This window comes from Bison bison, unplaced genomic scaffold (genome assembly GCF_000754665.1).
Source record: "Bison bison bison isolate TAMUID 2011002044 unplaced genomic scaffold, Bison_UMD1.0 scf7180017864304, whole genome shotgun sequence".
Lineage (NCBI taxonomy): Eukaryota > Metazoa > Chordata > Mammalia > Artiodactyla > Bovidae > Bison > Bison bison.
Genome location: NW_011494876.1, coordinates 6961293 through 6978833, shown reverse-complemented (window position 1 = coordinate 6978833; position 17541 = coordinate 6961293). Strand labels below are relative to the sequence as shown.

Here is a 17541-nt window from a genome sequence, read left to right as displayed (position 1 = left end):
TTGGGAATGTTTGTCTCTGTGGTTGTGTGGTGGTCAGGCTGAGGATTAATCCGGGCCTCTGCATAAGGACGCTGTAGAACAGGGTTGGTTACTTACTGAGGGCTTGCTAGGTTTTCCCACACCAGACACTACGCGGAGGGTGGTTGTCTGTCACAGTCCCGTTTCCTAGCTGGGGCATCTCCTGTGGCCTGGCTGCAGCGTGACCAGGGAGGCAGGTACCCGAGTGGCTGGGATTCACAGTAATGGTAACAAAGTCCAGCAGGGGAGGGACGTCCTCACGGAGGAACCAGGGAGGCCAGCAGACCAGGAGAAGAGGCTTAAGACACAACTTGGAAGATATAGGAGAGCTGGGGGAGGGTGGCAGTGCTGACTGGAGCCACAGGGTCTTCTACCCAAGGTGAACAGTAAGAGATGAAGGGAAAGCCCTTGGAGGTGGGGCTGTCTGCGTGCAGATCTGAGCTCCACCGCTTACTAGCCATTACCCTGCAATAGCGCTTAGCATCACTGAGTCTTGTCATCACCTGCAAGGAGGGATAATAAGAGAACCTATGTTGTCTATCAAGTCTCAGTAATGGTGGCGGTAATCATCCATTTCGGAGCCGAGCCCTGCCGTCCCTGCCTCCCTGCGTGCTGTGAAGTGTGCGGTCGTGCAGAGTGAGCAGCACCAGGGTCTTCAGACTGGCTCTGCCTGACACTGACTTGCTGATGAGGGAATACTCAGGAAAGCCTGGAGAGGACAAGGATATCTGGATTTCAGATACTGTCGTGAAGTCTAGGTATGTCCATGTCTTGCAGGACAGCCCTATTTATTAACCAACCTCAGAAAGTTCCATGAACCTCTTAACACTGTATGAACATTTGGTGCGTCGATGCATTTTGAAAAGGGAGGAGAGTGGGTATCAAAGAACCAGATTAACCAACCCCATGATCAGGTTTCCTGAAAGGAACGTTTCCTTTCCCCTTTGTCTCTAAAGAGAACGACACCGGGTCTCTCTCTCTTACTATAGGAGGTGATGCCCTTGGCAAAATCTGTGTTGCTGTTCACTCAGTCGTGTCTGACTCTTTGCAACCCCGTGGACTGCAGCACGCCAGGCCTCCCTGTCCATCACTATCTCCTGGAGCTTGCTCAAACTCATGTCCATTGAGTCCATGATGCCATCCAAACCATGTCACCCTCTGTAGCTCTGCTTTTTCCCAGTAGCATTCTGGACACCTCCCTAGCCAAGGGCTCACCTTCTGGTGTCATATCTTTTTGCTTTTTCATACTGTTCATGGGGTTCTCAAGGCAAGAACATGGAAGTGGTTTGCCATTCCCTTCTCCAGGTGGTGAAATCTTAGGCCTATGTTTAGTCCCTCGCCTCCAAGTTACTCATCCTGTGCTCTTTGGCCTCCCTCCCATTTCCACTTCCCACAGCTGGCTGCAGGGAAAACTGAAGGTGATTTGTTTGGTCTGTAGCCAAACATCCTTAAAGAGAGATATTACTGTGAGTTCATTCAGAAGCCCATAGGCTCTCTGGCAATAGTTTGTGTAACAAGTTAAGGGGAATATCTTTCTGAAAAGACTTACAAGGCAAGTTGATTCACATGGAAGACAGGCGATGTTAGGCCCCAAGGCAAGACAGAAGCAAAAGCTGACAAAGCAAAGCATTCCAGAAACTCAGCTATGAAGTTTCAATTCTCTTAAACAGTCCAGAAAACACACTGTAAGACAGAATCCTACAACTGAGCAAGCCTCAGGAAGAGCCTGCAGTGTTCCCGCCTGGCCCTGAAAGTGCCTGTTACATAAGAAAGCCAGAAAGAGGGGAAAAAAAAAAACAACTCAGACTAGAAAGTGGTGACACCATTTGAAGAGGACAGAGCTTGCAGAAGAGGAATAGAAAGACGTCTGTAGTCATGGCCATAGGCCTGTGTTCTTAGGTAAACTAGCTTGGTCCTACGGTGCGGAGACAAGGGAAGAAAGGGAGAAATGAGAAGGTGAACGGCGGTGGAGAAGATTAAAAAGAAAATATCAATTCATACTGATGCATAGCAAAAACCATCACAATATTGTAAAGTGATTATCCTCCAATTAAATAAAATTTTAACAAGTCAGCTTCCGCTCCCACCACGCTGTATCCCTTCAGGCAAGTGGGTGAAGAGCTGACAAGCCACTGACGTGGAGAAGGCAGTGGCTTTCTATAATGCCGAGGCCGGAGGCAGCATCGATGTGAGCAATCCCTGGGGGTGTGAGGAGGTGTGTGTTTGATACTGGGTCTCTAAGGAGTTAGAATATTAAAGAGTGTGGCAGGGAGAAAAAGACCAGGAAATGCACATTTATTTTAAACTAAAACAGACTTACATCTCCAAATGAAAACCTAATACCACAACCAATGTTTTGTAGCTAAAAACCATGCTCATTAAGTGCTTGATACAATTTTATATAATGCAATTGCTACCAATATTTGTTCACTAATTGCATTTTTAATTTGTACCTGATCTACTTCAGCTGCTTATAATATAAACACATTTACACAAGACCAGATGAAACAGACAGTTTTAAAACAGAAAAACAACGTAGAGAAGAGGCTCTTTATTTGGGGTCCATGATCCCTGCAGAGATTTATTAACAGGGTTGTCAGATAAAAGACCCAGTTTAATTTGAATTTTAGATAACGAATAATTCTCTTACTCAAAGCAGGCCCCAGTACTGTTTATTAATATTGATACCTTTCAGAAGATGCCTGAACTCCTTAACATTGCGTACAGACGTGAAAAGGAGATTAGCTATCGCTTTCTATCAGTCTCAAATCTGTGATCTCCCAGTAGTTAAACATCATTAATGTGAAGAGGTAACTCTCTTTCCCTGTGGCCTGATCTTCCTGACAGCCAAGGCTGACGGGAAACAGAAAGATACTTTACCAAACAGCTGCCAGGAGAGGTATGTGTGCGCTTAGTCTTTCAGTAATGTCCCTCAGTCCTGTCCAACTCTTTGCGACCCCATGGGCTGTAGCCTGCGAGGCTCCTCTGTCCATGGGATTCTCCAGGCCAGAATACTGGAGTGGGTTGCCGTGCCCTCCTCCAGGGGTCGAATCCAGGTCTCCCGCATCACAGGCGGATTCTTTACCTTGTGAACCACCAGAGGAGACCCAGTGAAAGCAGAGTCTGCCTGAGCATGGCTGAGCTGGTTGTGAGCTCTAAGCTGCAAGCTTGAAACAGAAATCTGAGCCTAAGGGCAGTGTGACTTCCTGGGAGGGTTTGGATTTTTTATTCTTTTCTTAATTGGTGAATAATTGCTTTACAATATTGTGATGGTTTCTGCCATACATCAACATGAATCAGTCATAGGGATACATATGGTCCCTTCCCTCTTGAACCTCCCTCCCATTGCTCTAGATTGTCACAGAGCACCTGCAACTTCTCAGTAGCTATCTATTTACACATGGTAATGTATGTACTTCAATGCTACTCTCTCAATTTGTCCCACCCTCTTACGCGCTGTAGTGGGATGGCTGAGTCATATGGTAGTTTAATTCATAGTTTTTTAAGAGGTTTGCCTTAGAGACTATCTCCAGTTGCTTTGTAGAGACTAGATTGGAGAGGACAGAGGGGACAAGGGCCTGGGCAGGAAGGACAGGAACAGAGGGGAGAGGTACAGAGAGGTGGTGTGGAAGTGAGACCCCCAGGTTGGACTAAGTGGCTCAAGGGTCAGAGTCCCCCGCACTCTGGCTTTAAAGTTTGTGCAGCCACCACTGGTGCCAGGGGAGTACGCGGGGCTGCTCCCCCGCCCCCGCCCATGCTGGGCAATGAGCCCCGATTCCCGATTCCCGGGAGGCGCCAGCAGGGTCTGCGCGATGCTGAAGTAAACTGCAGTCTTACCTGTGTCACTGAAAGTAGACCCTCAGCGCTGCAGCCTCAGCTGCCATTTCCTCCTCTGACCGCCACAAGGCTGGGGAGTCTTTATCCTCTCTGTCGTGTTTCTCGAGCTTTGGAGGAAGAAAAAAAAAAGAAAAAAGACTCTTGTGTGATCTTCCTTTGGAACATTTATTGTGGGGGATCAAAACAGCATTTCCAAATCATCGGCTGGGGCACATATCTTTTCATTGTATTACTTGGCTAAGAATCCCCCTGCAATGCAGGAGACCCAGGTTCGATCCCTGGGTCGGGAAGATCCTCTGGAGAAGGGCATGGCAACCCACGCCAGTATTCTTGTTTGGAGAACCCCATGGACAGAGGAGCCTGGTGGGCTACAGTTCATGTGGTTGCCAAGAGTCGGACAGGACCAAGGGACTAAGCACAATTACTTGCCGAAATCCGAAAATAGGGAAGGGTTTTGTGTAAAAATCCACATTTCTAACTCCTGTAACACAATAACTAGATTACTCTACACTGGGGGCAGTTCACCGCCTTGTAATGATGCACTGAGGTTGGGAGTGGTGGTCACAGACTGGGGGGCATCCTGCCATTTACCAAAACCCCCACCACCTTCTAAAATTATGCTTGACCAGGATCATCCGTTCTTTTCACTTCCCAGCCCCTGAAGACACTGTGTTGGCCACCTACCCACGATCATTTCCCAAGCTCGCCTGTGGTTAACCTACCTTCTCTTCAGCTTCGCCTCTCTTATATGAGCTCTGAGCAGTTTTGCTCACTGAACCAAAATGGCGCAGGCTAATTGATGATAATAATAGAAGCGCCGTGCGTACTGAGTAAGAGATAAGAGTTGGTGCTGCTGTGTAGTGGCTAAGTTGTGTCTGGCTCTCTTGCCACCCACGGACTGTAGCCCACCAGAGTCCTCTGTCCATTGGATTCTCCAGGCAAGAGTACTGGAATGGGTTGCCATTTCCTACCTCAGAGGATCTTCCTAGATTCTTTACCAGTGAGTGACCTGGGAATTCTGAAGAAATAAGAGTATGTACATTAAAGAAGCTTCAAGCCTGCAAATGGTTAAAAAAAAAAAAAAAACCCACTGAGGAAAGGAATTAAATGAGGAGGCATCAAAAAACAGTCTTAGTCAAAAGAACCCTTTTAAAATCCTCTTCATATACCCATATTTATTAAAAAATATGTATTTTGTGTATGTCTCAGGTTTACATACTGAGTGAGTAAAATTTCAGTTCTATCAGAGAGAGAGAGGGGATGCTGTCAGAATGTTCTTCATTAGAAGAGCTCAATTCCCCCTTAATCTCCTATGCGGTTTAGTTTTATTAACTAAATTTGTTATTCCTGTCTGTAGCTGTAGACACTGTACAATGCTGAGGGTATACATTTCTCCACAGGAGGCACAGTGCAGTATTTCACAGTAAGTCATCTGAGGAGACTGGGGCCAGCTATTTAACAGCACCAATGATGGCTCATATTTACAATGCGAAGGGCCATTTCTTCCTCTTCATGTATTATTTCCTTGTGCATCATTTCACTTCATTCTTACAATAGCCGATACACGAGGCAGGCACTACCTTGCTCCTTCTTCAGTTCAGTTCAGTCTCTTGGTTGTGTCTGACTCTGCGACCCCATGGACTGCAGCACACCAGGCTTCCCTGTCCATCACCAACTCCTGGAGCTTGCTCAGACTCATGTCCATCGAGTCGGTGATGCTGACTCCTTCTTACCAAGGAAGAAACTGAAGTCTGAGGAAGTTCAGTCACCTATCAGAGATCACCCAGCCAGGAGCAGTAGTGCTGGGGGTGTTCCCCACAGTTTTTGCCTTTTTAAAATCTCTCCTGAGGAAGTGCAGCGCCACCAGAGAGCCAACAGTTCCACAGCTCCTGCCCCCCAGGTACCATGACCCAAAGGTCAGATCCTCCGACAAAGAATCTTAGCGACTCGGGCAAGTTGCACAATTAAAATAGCGGAGTTTGCAATCTAAGGCCCCAGTCACTCCCACCCTAACCCAGAGACCCCCACCCCAGCAACTTGCAGCAAATGGAGAAATGTCCCCAGTGTTTCAGAGCCAACTTTGATACAGAAGGAAAAACAGTGGGGGGACCTAGACACTGGTGGGGTGAGTGTGAGCCTAAATGAGGTTCATTAGCATGTACCCCAGCCACGAATGTTTATGAGGGTCATGGATCTTCTGCTCCATATCTGGCTGCCAGCACGCTGGTTTTACACTTTGCCACATAGATTTAATTTCCCTTAGTAGAAGAAAACCACATTAAGAAGTCATTTCCTTCCTCTGCGGAGGCAGAGATGACGCAATGGCTACAGGCGAGTCAAATGGGATTGCTATTTTTCTCCTCAAGAACTAATTTTCATTTTGATACTAGCTTTAGGTCTGTTATAAATCCATCTTGTAACTATTTCAGTAGGATGACAGAGAACAATGCAAAGCCCGGAAAATATGGCCTCCCCACTTCTGGTACTGCCGTCGGAAGACGGAGAAATCAAGCATTAAGTGGCCTCATCAAGGCAGATCGCACCAGATGAATCCAAATAATTTAGAGCCTGCAAACGGTAATGCCTCCTTGGTTATCAGGCTACCGTCTGTTATAGTCATATGCCTCCCAGATGGCAGCATCATGCCAATGCTTAGAAAGTTGTTTATGGGAAATAGGAAATAAGTAAAACAAAAACGAATGGTATTTGCAGAGCTCTATGGTATATGGTTTTTAAAACCTAGGGGTTTCTAGTCCTAAAAGTCCCCGATGGAAGCATGTGGCTTTCTTCAGAACAGCCATGCTCAACCCTGGCTGCCCACAGGAATCACAGAGAGAACTTTAAAAACTACAGATGGTGGCTCTGCCCCAGGGGTTCAGGTTTAATTGGTCCAGGGGGGCAGCCTGGCAGGTGGGGACTGTTTTCAAACCTCTCAGGCAATTCTCAGGTGCACTTGCAGTCAAGAAACAGTGTGTTTGGGAGAAGTTTGTGTGCACAGATAGAACCCACATATATTACAGAAAGAATATTATACATTGGCCTTTAAGCCCATTGTTTGCGACTCAACAGTATGGTGGCTTTCCTTGGCAACCTCTGCTCTGGAACTGCCCTTTTTCTCTATCCAAGGATCGTCTGAGCCACAAGGCTCTTTTCCCAGCTACATCAGGATGCTGGTCTGGTGCGGGAGCTTTTGAATTCATGTAGAGTCTGCAGGAATAGGGAGCCTGGGAGAGGCCTGGTGAGCAAGCCTCATGTCCTGGAAGAGCTGCCTGGGTGACTTAGAAATGAATTGTGCTGTGGTCAGAGTAAGGTTCTGTTTCCCCAAGCAGCCCAAGAACCTGCTGGCTGGAAACCACTGCCTAGCTAACTAACAGATAAGCCCTAATCATGACTCTAAACAGCGCCTTATCCAAAGGCACTATTTGCCTCAAGTGACCTTCAATGGTGGAGGAGGGGATGGCAACCCATTCAAGTATTCTTGACTGGAGGAGCCCGGCGGGTTATAGTCCATGGGGTTGCAAAGAGTCAGACGTGACTGAGCACGCATGTACCCATGAGCTTTAATGGAGGGGTTTCACTTAGAAGAACTTTCCAGATTACCTTAGACCATCCATAGGGAAAGGCAGTGACCACTTATTCATCCACCAGATACTTATGGTGTCCTTGCAATGCCAGGGCACAGCCCTCGCACGAATGCACCTACCAGACTGACTCCTCTACTGCCCTCATGCACCACCCAGGTGGGGAAGGTAACACCAAACAGTTGCTTACAGATGAGATGGGCCTTACCATGCGAGAACAGTGCTGGGCGGGGCTCACCTAGCCTGAAAGGCTTCTAAGAAGTGACTTAGTTTCACAAGGAAAGAAAGAGACTGTTAGAATAAAGAGCGATGGTGGTGGCGGGGAGTGGCAATTACCCTAAGGAACTTCCAGCAAGGGCTCTCCAAGAAGATGAGAAGTGCAAGCTCTCTACCCTCTCTCTGCCTCAGCTTCCCCCTCCGTAAAAGGAGGGAAGAGATCTTTATGCTGATATGCATGATAGTAAGGGGTGTTGGGTGTTTGCGGCTGCTGCTACTATTACTATCATTATAGTTGTTGTTGTTATAGGCTGGATACACTGTCCCCTGACAGCGATCAATGATCAACCCACAGAGGTTGTATCTAGGCATAAGAGTACCTTTACTATCTTCATGGTTTTCCAGGGACCTTTATCTTTTAAACCTTAACTACTGTGTGGAAGGATTAGCAGTCATCATCAGAATTAAAACTGAACCAACTCATCTAATGAGACATTCAGGTCTGAGGAGGAAACTCAGCCCCTTCAGTCATGAAATACCGGCAATAACCCCTTCTTCTCAGAGTGGTTGTAAGAAGCGAATGAAGTATTAATGGAGGCTCCTGACTGGTAAAGGTTAAGACCCTGGAGTGAAAGCATGTGGAGAAGGTCAAACGCAGTCACAATTACCCTGGGAAGGTAGATGCCGGATTTAGCAACTAAAAGTACAGGGCATCCAGATAATTTGTTTTTAGTATATCTCATGCATTATTTGGGACATACTTATACTAAAAAATATTCAGAGTTTATCTGAAATCAAGTTTAACTGGACATCCTGTATTTTATCTGGCAGCTCATGTATTTTATATGGCAACTCAGGGTCTCAGAGACCCCTTGGAAAGGTACACTTAGAATAGGAAATGCTTGGTTTTATTTCAGTTGTTCCCTAAACTACCTAGCTGTAAATCCTGGAAAACATAGAGAAGACTGTGTGAAGGAAGGTCAGATTCAAGGCTAGCATTTTATGCACTCTGGGGCTTATTATTATCTTTGCATGAAATACAGAGGAAATTATCAGCACTGTTTAAATGGCAAAGTTCATCTGTTCTCAGATGTTAAATCACAGCATGTCCTACCATCAATGCTGCTAAGCTGCTAAGTCGCTTCAGTCGTGTCCGACTCTGTGTGACCCCATAGACGGCAGCCTACTAGGCTCCTCTGTCCCTGGGATTCTCCAGGCAAGAGTACTGGAGTGGGTAGCCATTGCCTTCTCTGATCAATGGTCTGACATAATTTCATTGGCAGTGTTTTTTTTTTCTTATTAGTACATAAAATAACAGTTTGAATTAACTTCTTTCAAAAACAGTGTCTGGGATTCAACATCCTAGAGTTCCCCCTCTTGCCCCTCTGCAATGGGGCCACAGCATCAAATGATTAACACAATACACTCAGCACCTAGGCTCCTGTAACACTTATGCCTTCCCTTATCTTTATGCAACAGCGAGACTTGAAACTCTTTTCAGAAGCATGGTTCTTTGGAGGAAGGCTCATGCCAAAGTTTGCAGAAACTTGAACCAAAGTCTTTATTCACATTCTACAGAGGCGAGTCTATGAGGGCTCTGCAAAGTGAATTCTATTTCTATGCAACTTTTAAAAGAGGTTCAAGAAAAAAAAAACAAAACAAAACAATGTATCTGCAGTCATCCTGCTTTATCTGCCTGAAAGGATTTCTGGGGAAGGTAGTGTTAACAGGATTCCTGATTGAAGTGTGGATACGTGTCAACTTTGACACTGGGCTGCTTCCTGTCCTCTAAGTGTATTCTCCTGAGGCGTGAGGGGCAGTGCTTAATTCTGCAATGTAATGCTCAAACTGCCTTGACTATTGACATCTTTACAGGTCCATAGTGGAATACAGTAGGCGGAATTATTCACAATAATTTAAATGTTTTCTCAGAATTTAGAACTAATCTGTAGTAGTGTCTTCAGAGAGCAAACAATTTAAAACCACTCCTTAAAGAAGCCAGTGGCTGGATACAAACTTGGGTGGTGTTCTAAAATTCATTAGTATCTTTCCTTGTTGTTAGTTTTATAAAACAATATAAAGAGCAGAGAAACCGTTTCTTATGGTTGGTGGTTCTGTTTAGACAGGTGTTTATATTTATATAAACATTGCAAGGAAAATAATTTCAGTGGGAAGTAAATCTTTGTTTATTTTTTAGATCTGATTCTCTATTACTGCTTTCAGTTTAGACAACAAGCATTTCCTGACTACATAATATATTCCAGGCACTGTTCTAGGTCTTCTGAACATTATAAAGATGCAGAAGACAAAAATCTTTGCCTGCTGGAGTCTTGCCACCCAACAGGGCAGAGAGATTCATACACACATCACTTAGTCCAAGGCAGTATGGTATAAACACTGGACCAGAAGTTCTCCCATAGTGCTCTCAGGATATATAAAGGAGAGTAATTCTTACTGGGGTAGGGTCTATAGTTAACTCTAAAAAATCAGGATTTGCCCTGGCTTCAAAGATGGTGATAGGATTTTAAGGACAAAGTTGTTTTGCAGAATGGGAATAGCTTCAGAAATGCATGAGGCATTTGCCAGATCTCTTGTAACTTGTGCCCATTGCCAGCTTCACCATCCACTTGTACTGCTCTTTACTTCCTGACGATCCTGCCTTGGCATCCTAGCCATGCTCACCCATCTGTCAAAGCTGTTGAGAGGTCGTGTACTCAGTTGCCATTTTGTGAAGCCTTAGCATTCCATGGTTAAAAGATGGGACCCACAGCCCAGTGGCCCAGAAGACGGCCTCCAGTCCTGCAGTTCAGAGCTGCACACAGGTTAGTACCCTATCAAGACAGATGTGTATGTGCGTGCATGCTAGTTGCTTTAGTTGTGTCCGACTCTGTGCGACCCCATGGACTGTAGCCCAACAGGCTCCTCTGTCCGTGGGATTTCCCAGGCCAGGATCCTGGAGTAGTTGCCATTCCCTTCTCCAGGGGATCTTCCCAACCCAGGGATTGAACCCATGTCTCTTACGTCTCCTGCATTTACCACTTAGCATCACCTGGGAAGCCCCACTGAGATAGATGCTCCATTCCTAATCACCTTTCTGTCTGCCGAGTAATCTAAGTTTCTGTCGGTACCAGCTTGCCCTGAAGATGGTACCAGTGTGACTTCTACCAGAATGAGAGGTGCCATCCAGACTCTAGCTAGAATACAAGACTGCTTTGTGTGGATCTTACTTATTTGAGGCTTATCTCCCATTTATGATGTCATCTCAAATTTCCCTTTAAAGTAAATTTAAGTTACAAATGAGTCGATTTGGACAACGTATTAGGTAAAAACGTGGGAAATATGCCATAAAACACGGCACTAACCTCGGGAGATGGTCCAGAGGTGGGAGATGTGCTCGACATCAGGAAGCCTGGGCCTTTGAGAACATGAACTGGACACATGAGGTGGCTGTGTCTACTGAGTTGTGCAGAAGGCATCAGAATGTGTGTTTTTTAATGACAGATGCTTAGAAGTCAAAATGATGTCGTAGTATAAGAGGTCTGAGGAGAATCAGAGCACAGTGATGTGCAGGGGTGCTGGAGCGTTGGGCAGGGGCTTTGGAGCAAGGTCTCACGCAGAGGTGATACTTCAGCTGCGACATGAGCAATGATTAGATGTCCATGAAGCAAGAGGCTGGGCAGACAGCAAGTGCAGAGCCTTGAGGGAAAAGGAAGCTTGGCATTTGGGTAACTGGCTAGAAGAGTGAGTGCAGGAGATAGCTGACCATTTACAGCTGGTGGGAATGGCTGGGGGTGTGCATTTTATTTTTGGTGTGATACCAGTCACTCAGTCCTGTCCGATTCTTTGCAACACCATGGACTGTAGCCTGCCAGGCTCCTCTGTCCATGGAATTCTCCAGGACAGAATACTGGAGTGGGTTGCCATTTCCTTCTCCAGGGGGTCTTCCTGACCCTGGGATCAAACCCGGTCTCCTGCAATACAGGTGGATTGTTTACCGTCTGTGCCGCCGGGAAATTGATGAGAAGAGTTAAAGGTGTAGAAGCAGAGAAGTAAAAGCACCGAAGTACCTTTTCATCAAGAGTAGCCTGGCTGGGGCCGTAGAGGGAGACAAGCTAGTGCAGCATTCAGAGAAGGGAGGGCGGGAGCCGGGAGGAAGCGGTGAGGAAGCGGCGTGTGCAGTGTGTGTGTGCTCGGCCTCTCCCTGCACGTGGACACTGACATTTCCCTCTGGGGCTTCCTTCCTCTGGGCACTCTGTGAGGCACACATTGATCCTGGCTCCCCTGCTCATGGCTTCCTGGAACCAGTGTGAAAATCACTCTGTTTCTGCACATCTCTCTTTAAGCATACACTCCCTGAGGTCTCCAAGAACCCTTCCCTCCCCATCCAGACGGGCACCAGGTGACAGTTCAGACCTGGATGCTGTTTCACTCTCTCTGTAGCCCTCATACACATACAGTCAGTGCCCGAACACTGAATAACCAGTGCTGCTTATTGAGCAGACTGTCACCGCTCTGGGCTTTCTTGGTGTCCAAATGAATCACCTCTTGCTTTCATTTGAGGCAAAAAAAAAAAAAAAAATCGGTCTTGTGTCGTCAAACTCTTACTGCAACTTGTACTTAGAACCCTAAGATTCTTCAAATATCTACTTGTGCAAAACTACGTTAATTTAATCCCTTTTTTCTCTTAATGGGAGGGATCCTGTAACTGTGGACTACACACTAGATAATGGCAACCACATTACCTCTGATTCCCTGTGTTCACTGCTGAGTTTCAAAGCCCAGGTCTTTGCTCTTTCTGGAGAGAAATTCTAGTAATCGATGGAGCATTCATCATCTGATTAGTTGCCAGAGCTTTGACTTGAGTGTTAACGTGCTTGAGTAAAAGCAAAAGTTGCTTTAGTGCTGCCAATGGGGCCAAAATGCTGAAATAAGCTATTACATTAATTAATGGCATCCTACTTTAAGGCGTATAGAGTGTTGACGTTTAAGAATTTGTAACCCCCCAAAGTATTTATGAACTAGAAAATCACAGCAGTGGAAAATAATTATGCCAAACCACTGTACTATAACAGAATCCAATTGCTTATCCAATTATACATTAAAGTATCACGTTGTCAAGCTGATTGCCAAAGCAGCAAATGAGGCTGCCTGCATCACACTGGGGATGGGATACCATCAACCAACTGAACTGTGAGTGGTCGTTACAGCATCCCTCGAGCCGCTAAACTTGCACTAACCGGGCAGGCAGTTCCGGTTTGCGAGAGTGCACACCCACCTACCGCCACACCATCACTCCAATCGGCAAGACATTACAGTTGGCACGTTTCTGTAAGACGCTTGTTAGGAACAGTCCAGCAAAAAGCAGCTGTGGCTCCAGGCCCTATGCAGAGTTGGTTTCGCTGAAAACATCAGTGGGATCACTTCCTGTCAGGGGAGGGAGCAGTGAGGCCAACCCCAGGTGGGCATCTGAGAAGGGGTGGCTGACCTGGATCTATTGCGCTGAATCTCGGCTGGCCGCCCGCCTAGAGCTTCCTGACAATGTGACATCAGGGCCACTGAGTAACAGGACTCAGCCACGGGGCTGCAAGGGAGCTTGGGGGTTGCTACAGGGGGTCACTACATTTGAGAATCATCAGCTTAGACAGACTGAAGAAAGTCTCTAAATTTCTGGAAATACTCCTTTAACACTGTTGCAAACATGGGTTTTAAGCAGTCCAAAAGAAAGCCAAAGTCACAGACAGAGATCAGCCTCTGAGCTGGGGTCAGAATCCACCCGGAGGGGCCTCCTCCTGGGTGGAGTTGTCTCCCAGGGGGCACGGTTTGCAGTAAATAATCACCAGGGCCTCACCCCAGGCTCCTTGCTGTGCGTGCTTTCCTGGCTTTTTTGTGGGGAAATTAGAGAAGGAAATGGCAACCCACTCCAGTATTCTTGCCTGGAGAATCCCATGGACAGAGGAGCTGCTGGCGAGCTACAGTCCACGGGGTTGCGAAGAGTCAGACATGACTGAGTGACTGAGTGCAAGGATGCAGGAAATTAGTCAAGCCCCGGGGACCAGAGACGTCTACCAGTTTGATTGCCTCAGGCCTTCTGTTTCTAGAAACATGCTCACCAAGAAATGAAAAGCCCTCTATATGGGAGTTTTGTGATGAAGCAAACTGCAGAGACAGAAGCATTTATTCAAAAAGCAATTTCCTCAGCCGGTCATGTTCTATAAGCCTCCCCACCACCCCGCCCTGTGTTGAGGATATTGGTGTTGGAGCAGGAGTGTTCTCCCTTATTCCTAGAGTGATGTCAACCTGAGGTGCTCAGGATGAGGAAAGGGAAAAGGCAAAGGGTTAGTTTCTGGTTTTGTTTGAATCTCCTGAGCACTTCATTCTCTCTTTGCTCCTGCTACAGTATGGCTTCTTTTTCCAAAGGCACCTTAGAGAACCTTTAGCAGCGAGGTCCAGGCAAGACAACCATCCCCAAGGAGGGTGCTGAGCCAGGACACAACACACAGGCTAAGCCAACACACAACCAGAACCACACCACCATACACACAGCTTCAGAATCCTGCTTAACACAGTGTATCTGGGGGCAGTACCTGGGACCTCAAAATAAAACCCATTTGAGAGGCCGAACTAGGTGAAGGGATTGTGGGTCTTCCAAACACTGGAAGTTCATTTGTCTATAGAACTCATTCAATTATTCAACAAATAGTACTGTGTCTTCTGCTTGCTGGCACAGTACATGGAGCCACCACTGGTGAGCGGGCTGGGCAAGGCTGTGAGCATTCAGGAGGTTTACATTCCAGGAGAGCAGGCAGGCAAATAGCAAGGAATCAAAGCTGTTAGAACCATGAGTGATGGGATGGTCAAGGAAGACTGCCTGGAGGAGGTGACAGGGAGGCTGAGAGTGAGCAGCAAGTACAGATCCCCAGGGAAGGCCAGAGGTGTCTGCATGGTCTCTGCACTGGCTGAAGGCCAGTTACTGAAGCCACGTAAGGAAGCGCCCACAGAGAGGGTAACAGAGGCAGGCGCTTGTCCCTCCCTGTGGGACCAGCCGTACAAGTGCTGGGAGAGAAGAGGGACTGGATGACTCACTGGTCCCCTCACCCTTGTTCAGCACCTACTTCTTCTAGCCTCAGAAGAGTAGTTATAGGGTGAAGGCGCAGCAAGTTCAGATGCGGAGAGGTGGAGGAGGGGTGGCCAGCCTCTCCTCTGAGCCCGGGCAGTGGTCTTGAGTTCTGCCTTGAGGTCTGCTCAGAGGCTCTCCCGTCCCCTTAGCATCAGGTCTTGCTAACTGGAAACCTTCCATGGAAAAGTAGGTGAGATGGAAGTTATTTGCATAAGTGGTGGCCAGCAGGGAACAGAAAGGACGCAGGCTGACCTCAGAAACTCCTCTCCAAACGCCCAGCCTCTGTTCGGCAGAGCTGAAAGAACTTCCCTAGCACCGGAGGCCAGGTGCCTGGCCCCGAGACTACACATGAGCCGATGAGAAGGGACGAATGGAAAATCTACATTCCGGGGATGCTCACCACTCCCCTGGATTGCTCATGCTTCTTTCTCTTTATAAGACGATCGTTCTGCCACCCTCTGACGCTGCTCTGCACCCCTCGGAAGTCACCTACCCTCTGTGACTAAGGAACCCGCTCCTTTCTAATGGACCGGTCCCAGTGCCCTTCAAAGAACCTGGTCCGTGTGTGTTGCACAAACAAATGAAGAGCCAGCCTCTCCCAAACGCCTCTATTTCATTTAAAAGCCTTCTTTAATGAAGACATAAAGCCTTGGATGTGGCTGAAATGCTAAGCTTAACAGGCATGACAACAGATCTTTGTCACAGAGGATTTCACATGCATTAAAAAAAAAAAAAAAAAAGAATACTTAAATGAAAGAAATTGAGATGGGGGCTCACTTGTTCATTTTCTACACTCTATAAGTGGCCATAACTCAGAAATCAGCACAGACAATGGAGATATGAGGTGACTCCAAACACATACACACAGCTTCGCCAGAGTGAAAAATTAAAACACAATGCCAGGCTTGGGACTACTTTGAAGCATCAGAGTAAAAAAGAGATATCTTCACCTTTTCAGGTTCTTCTTGTGTATCCTGCAATTATTTATTACTGAGATAATCAATAGGCACTATACACGGGCACATATATATACAAAAATCCTGGGCTTGGCATACACACACACATACGACCTGATTTTAAAATATTAGTATCTTTGATGTTCCCATTAAAGCTGAAAATATTATTGTTGGGAGTTATAACTTTATGTATTAAAAAAAACATAAAATCTTTCGAGAGTCCTAATCTTTTAATTAATCTCACCTCAGTACTGCTCAAGGGTTTAAAGGAATTTATTTGGTTGGTTTTAAACGATAAAAGATCAAAATGCTTTAAAATAGCATCTTATAATTTCAGGTATCTATTTAAAGGTCCAGAAACAAATATTTGAAAACAGTTTGATGCTAGAATCAGGGTCTGAAACACATTTTAAAGCTCTCCAGTCTGAACGCCCACGTGACACCTGTATCCCTTCAGCCACATTGCGTCCCAGGGGCAGGAATGCCCTGGGCTGAATGTTCCGGGGATGGACAGCTTAGATAGTCTGTCAAATGATCCTTAGACAGTCTGACTCCGGTTGACAAGGTGTACTAGGAGACCACTCTTTCTCAGCCTGAGCAACTTCTACTCATGGGTCCTAACTTCAGCTTTTCACCACACAAGATCAAGTTACCGTAAAGATACTACTTCTAAGTACTGACAACTTTGAGCTATACCTAAATCTGGCAATATGGTGGACTGGAGAGGATATAAGCCTTCAGGAGGGCTCCAGTATTAACAGTGAGAGAACAGATCAGAGCAACGTCTTTGGAAAACCATTTGTTTTTGTCTCCAAAAGTTGACATCCATGATTCCCCAAAATCCGGCAATACTATGTACCCAGGTGTGTACTTGAGAGAAATTCTTATCCACATGCATAAGAATCTTCCAAGTAGCTCTGATTAAAATAGTGAAAGCCTGGACATGACCACTGCCATTCAGAAAGTATGGGAGTAAAATTCGATATACTCATATGATGGAATATTGCTCAGTGACCAAAATAACTGCTTGATGGAGACAACTAGCCCATAGGGATTGAGCTTCATAAGGAACAGAGGTAATTCCCCAAAGATAAGATGCAGTATGATACTTTTTTATAAACTTAAAAGTATGTATATTTAGTTGTTCTTTAGGAATGCATAGAGATGCCTAAAATGATGTAATAAGAAGTGAAGGGGTGGGGACCATATGATTCAGGGTGATGGACGGATTAGTGTAGGAGAGCAAGTGTGGGGTATAGATATATCACGCGGTTAGACGAAGGATGTGGTAGATATTGACAACGGAATGTTGTTCAGTCATAAAAAAAGAACAACATGATACCAACGTGCGGCAGTGTGGATGGACCTAGGGATTGTGGAACTACATGAAGAAAGACAAAGACAAATACGATGTCGCTTATATGTGGAATCTAAAAAAATGGTACAAATAGAGTCACAGATGTAGAAAACAAGAAAACAAACTTATGTTACTATTATATCTACTACTGCGGGCAGGAATCCCTCAGAAGAAATGGAGTAGCCATCACGGTCAACAAGAGAGTCTGAAATGCAGTACTTGGATGCAATCTCAAAAATGACAGAATGATCTCTGTTCATTTCCAAGGCAAACCATTCAATATCGTTGTAATTCAAGCCTATGCCCCAACCAGTATGCTGAAGAAGCTGAAGTTGAATGGTTCTATGAAGACCTACAAGACCTTTTAGAACTAACACCCCCAAAAGATGTCCTTTTCATTATGGGGGACTGGAATGCAAAAGTAGAAAGTTAAGAAACACCTGGAGTAACAGGCAAATT

At 46.0% G+C, this 17541-nt stretch overlaps 1 protein-coding gene across 1 annotated transcript in view; it reads right to left on the bottom strand.

The window, feature by feature from the left end:
• Positions 1–17541, bottom strand: part of FHIT (fragile histidine triad) — an 851602-nt gene that overhangs the window by 22468 nt on the left and 811593 nt on the right. The window contains exon 6 of the mRNA XM_010851542.1: positions 3856–3962. Within this exon, the coding sequence (XP_010849844.1) occupies positions 3861–3962 (102 nt within the window). The 3' untranslated portion in view covers positions 3856–3860. The remainder of the gene's footprint in view (positions 1–3855; positions 3963–17541) is intronic.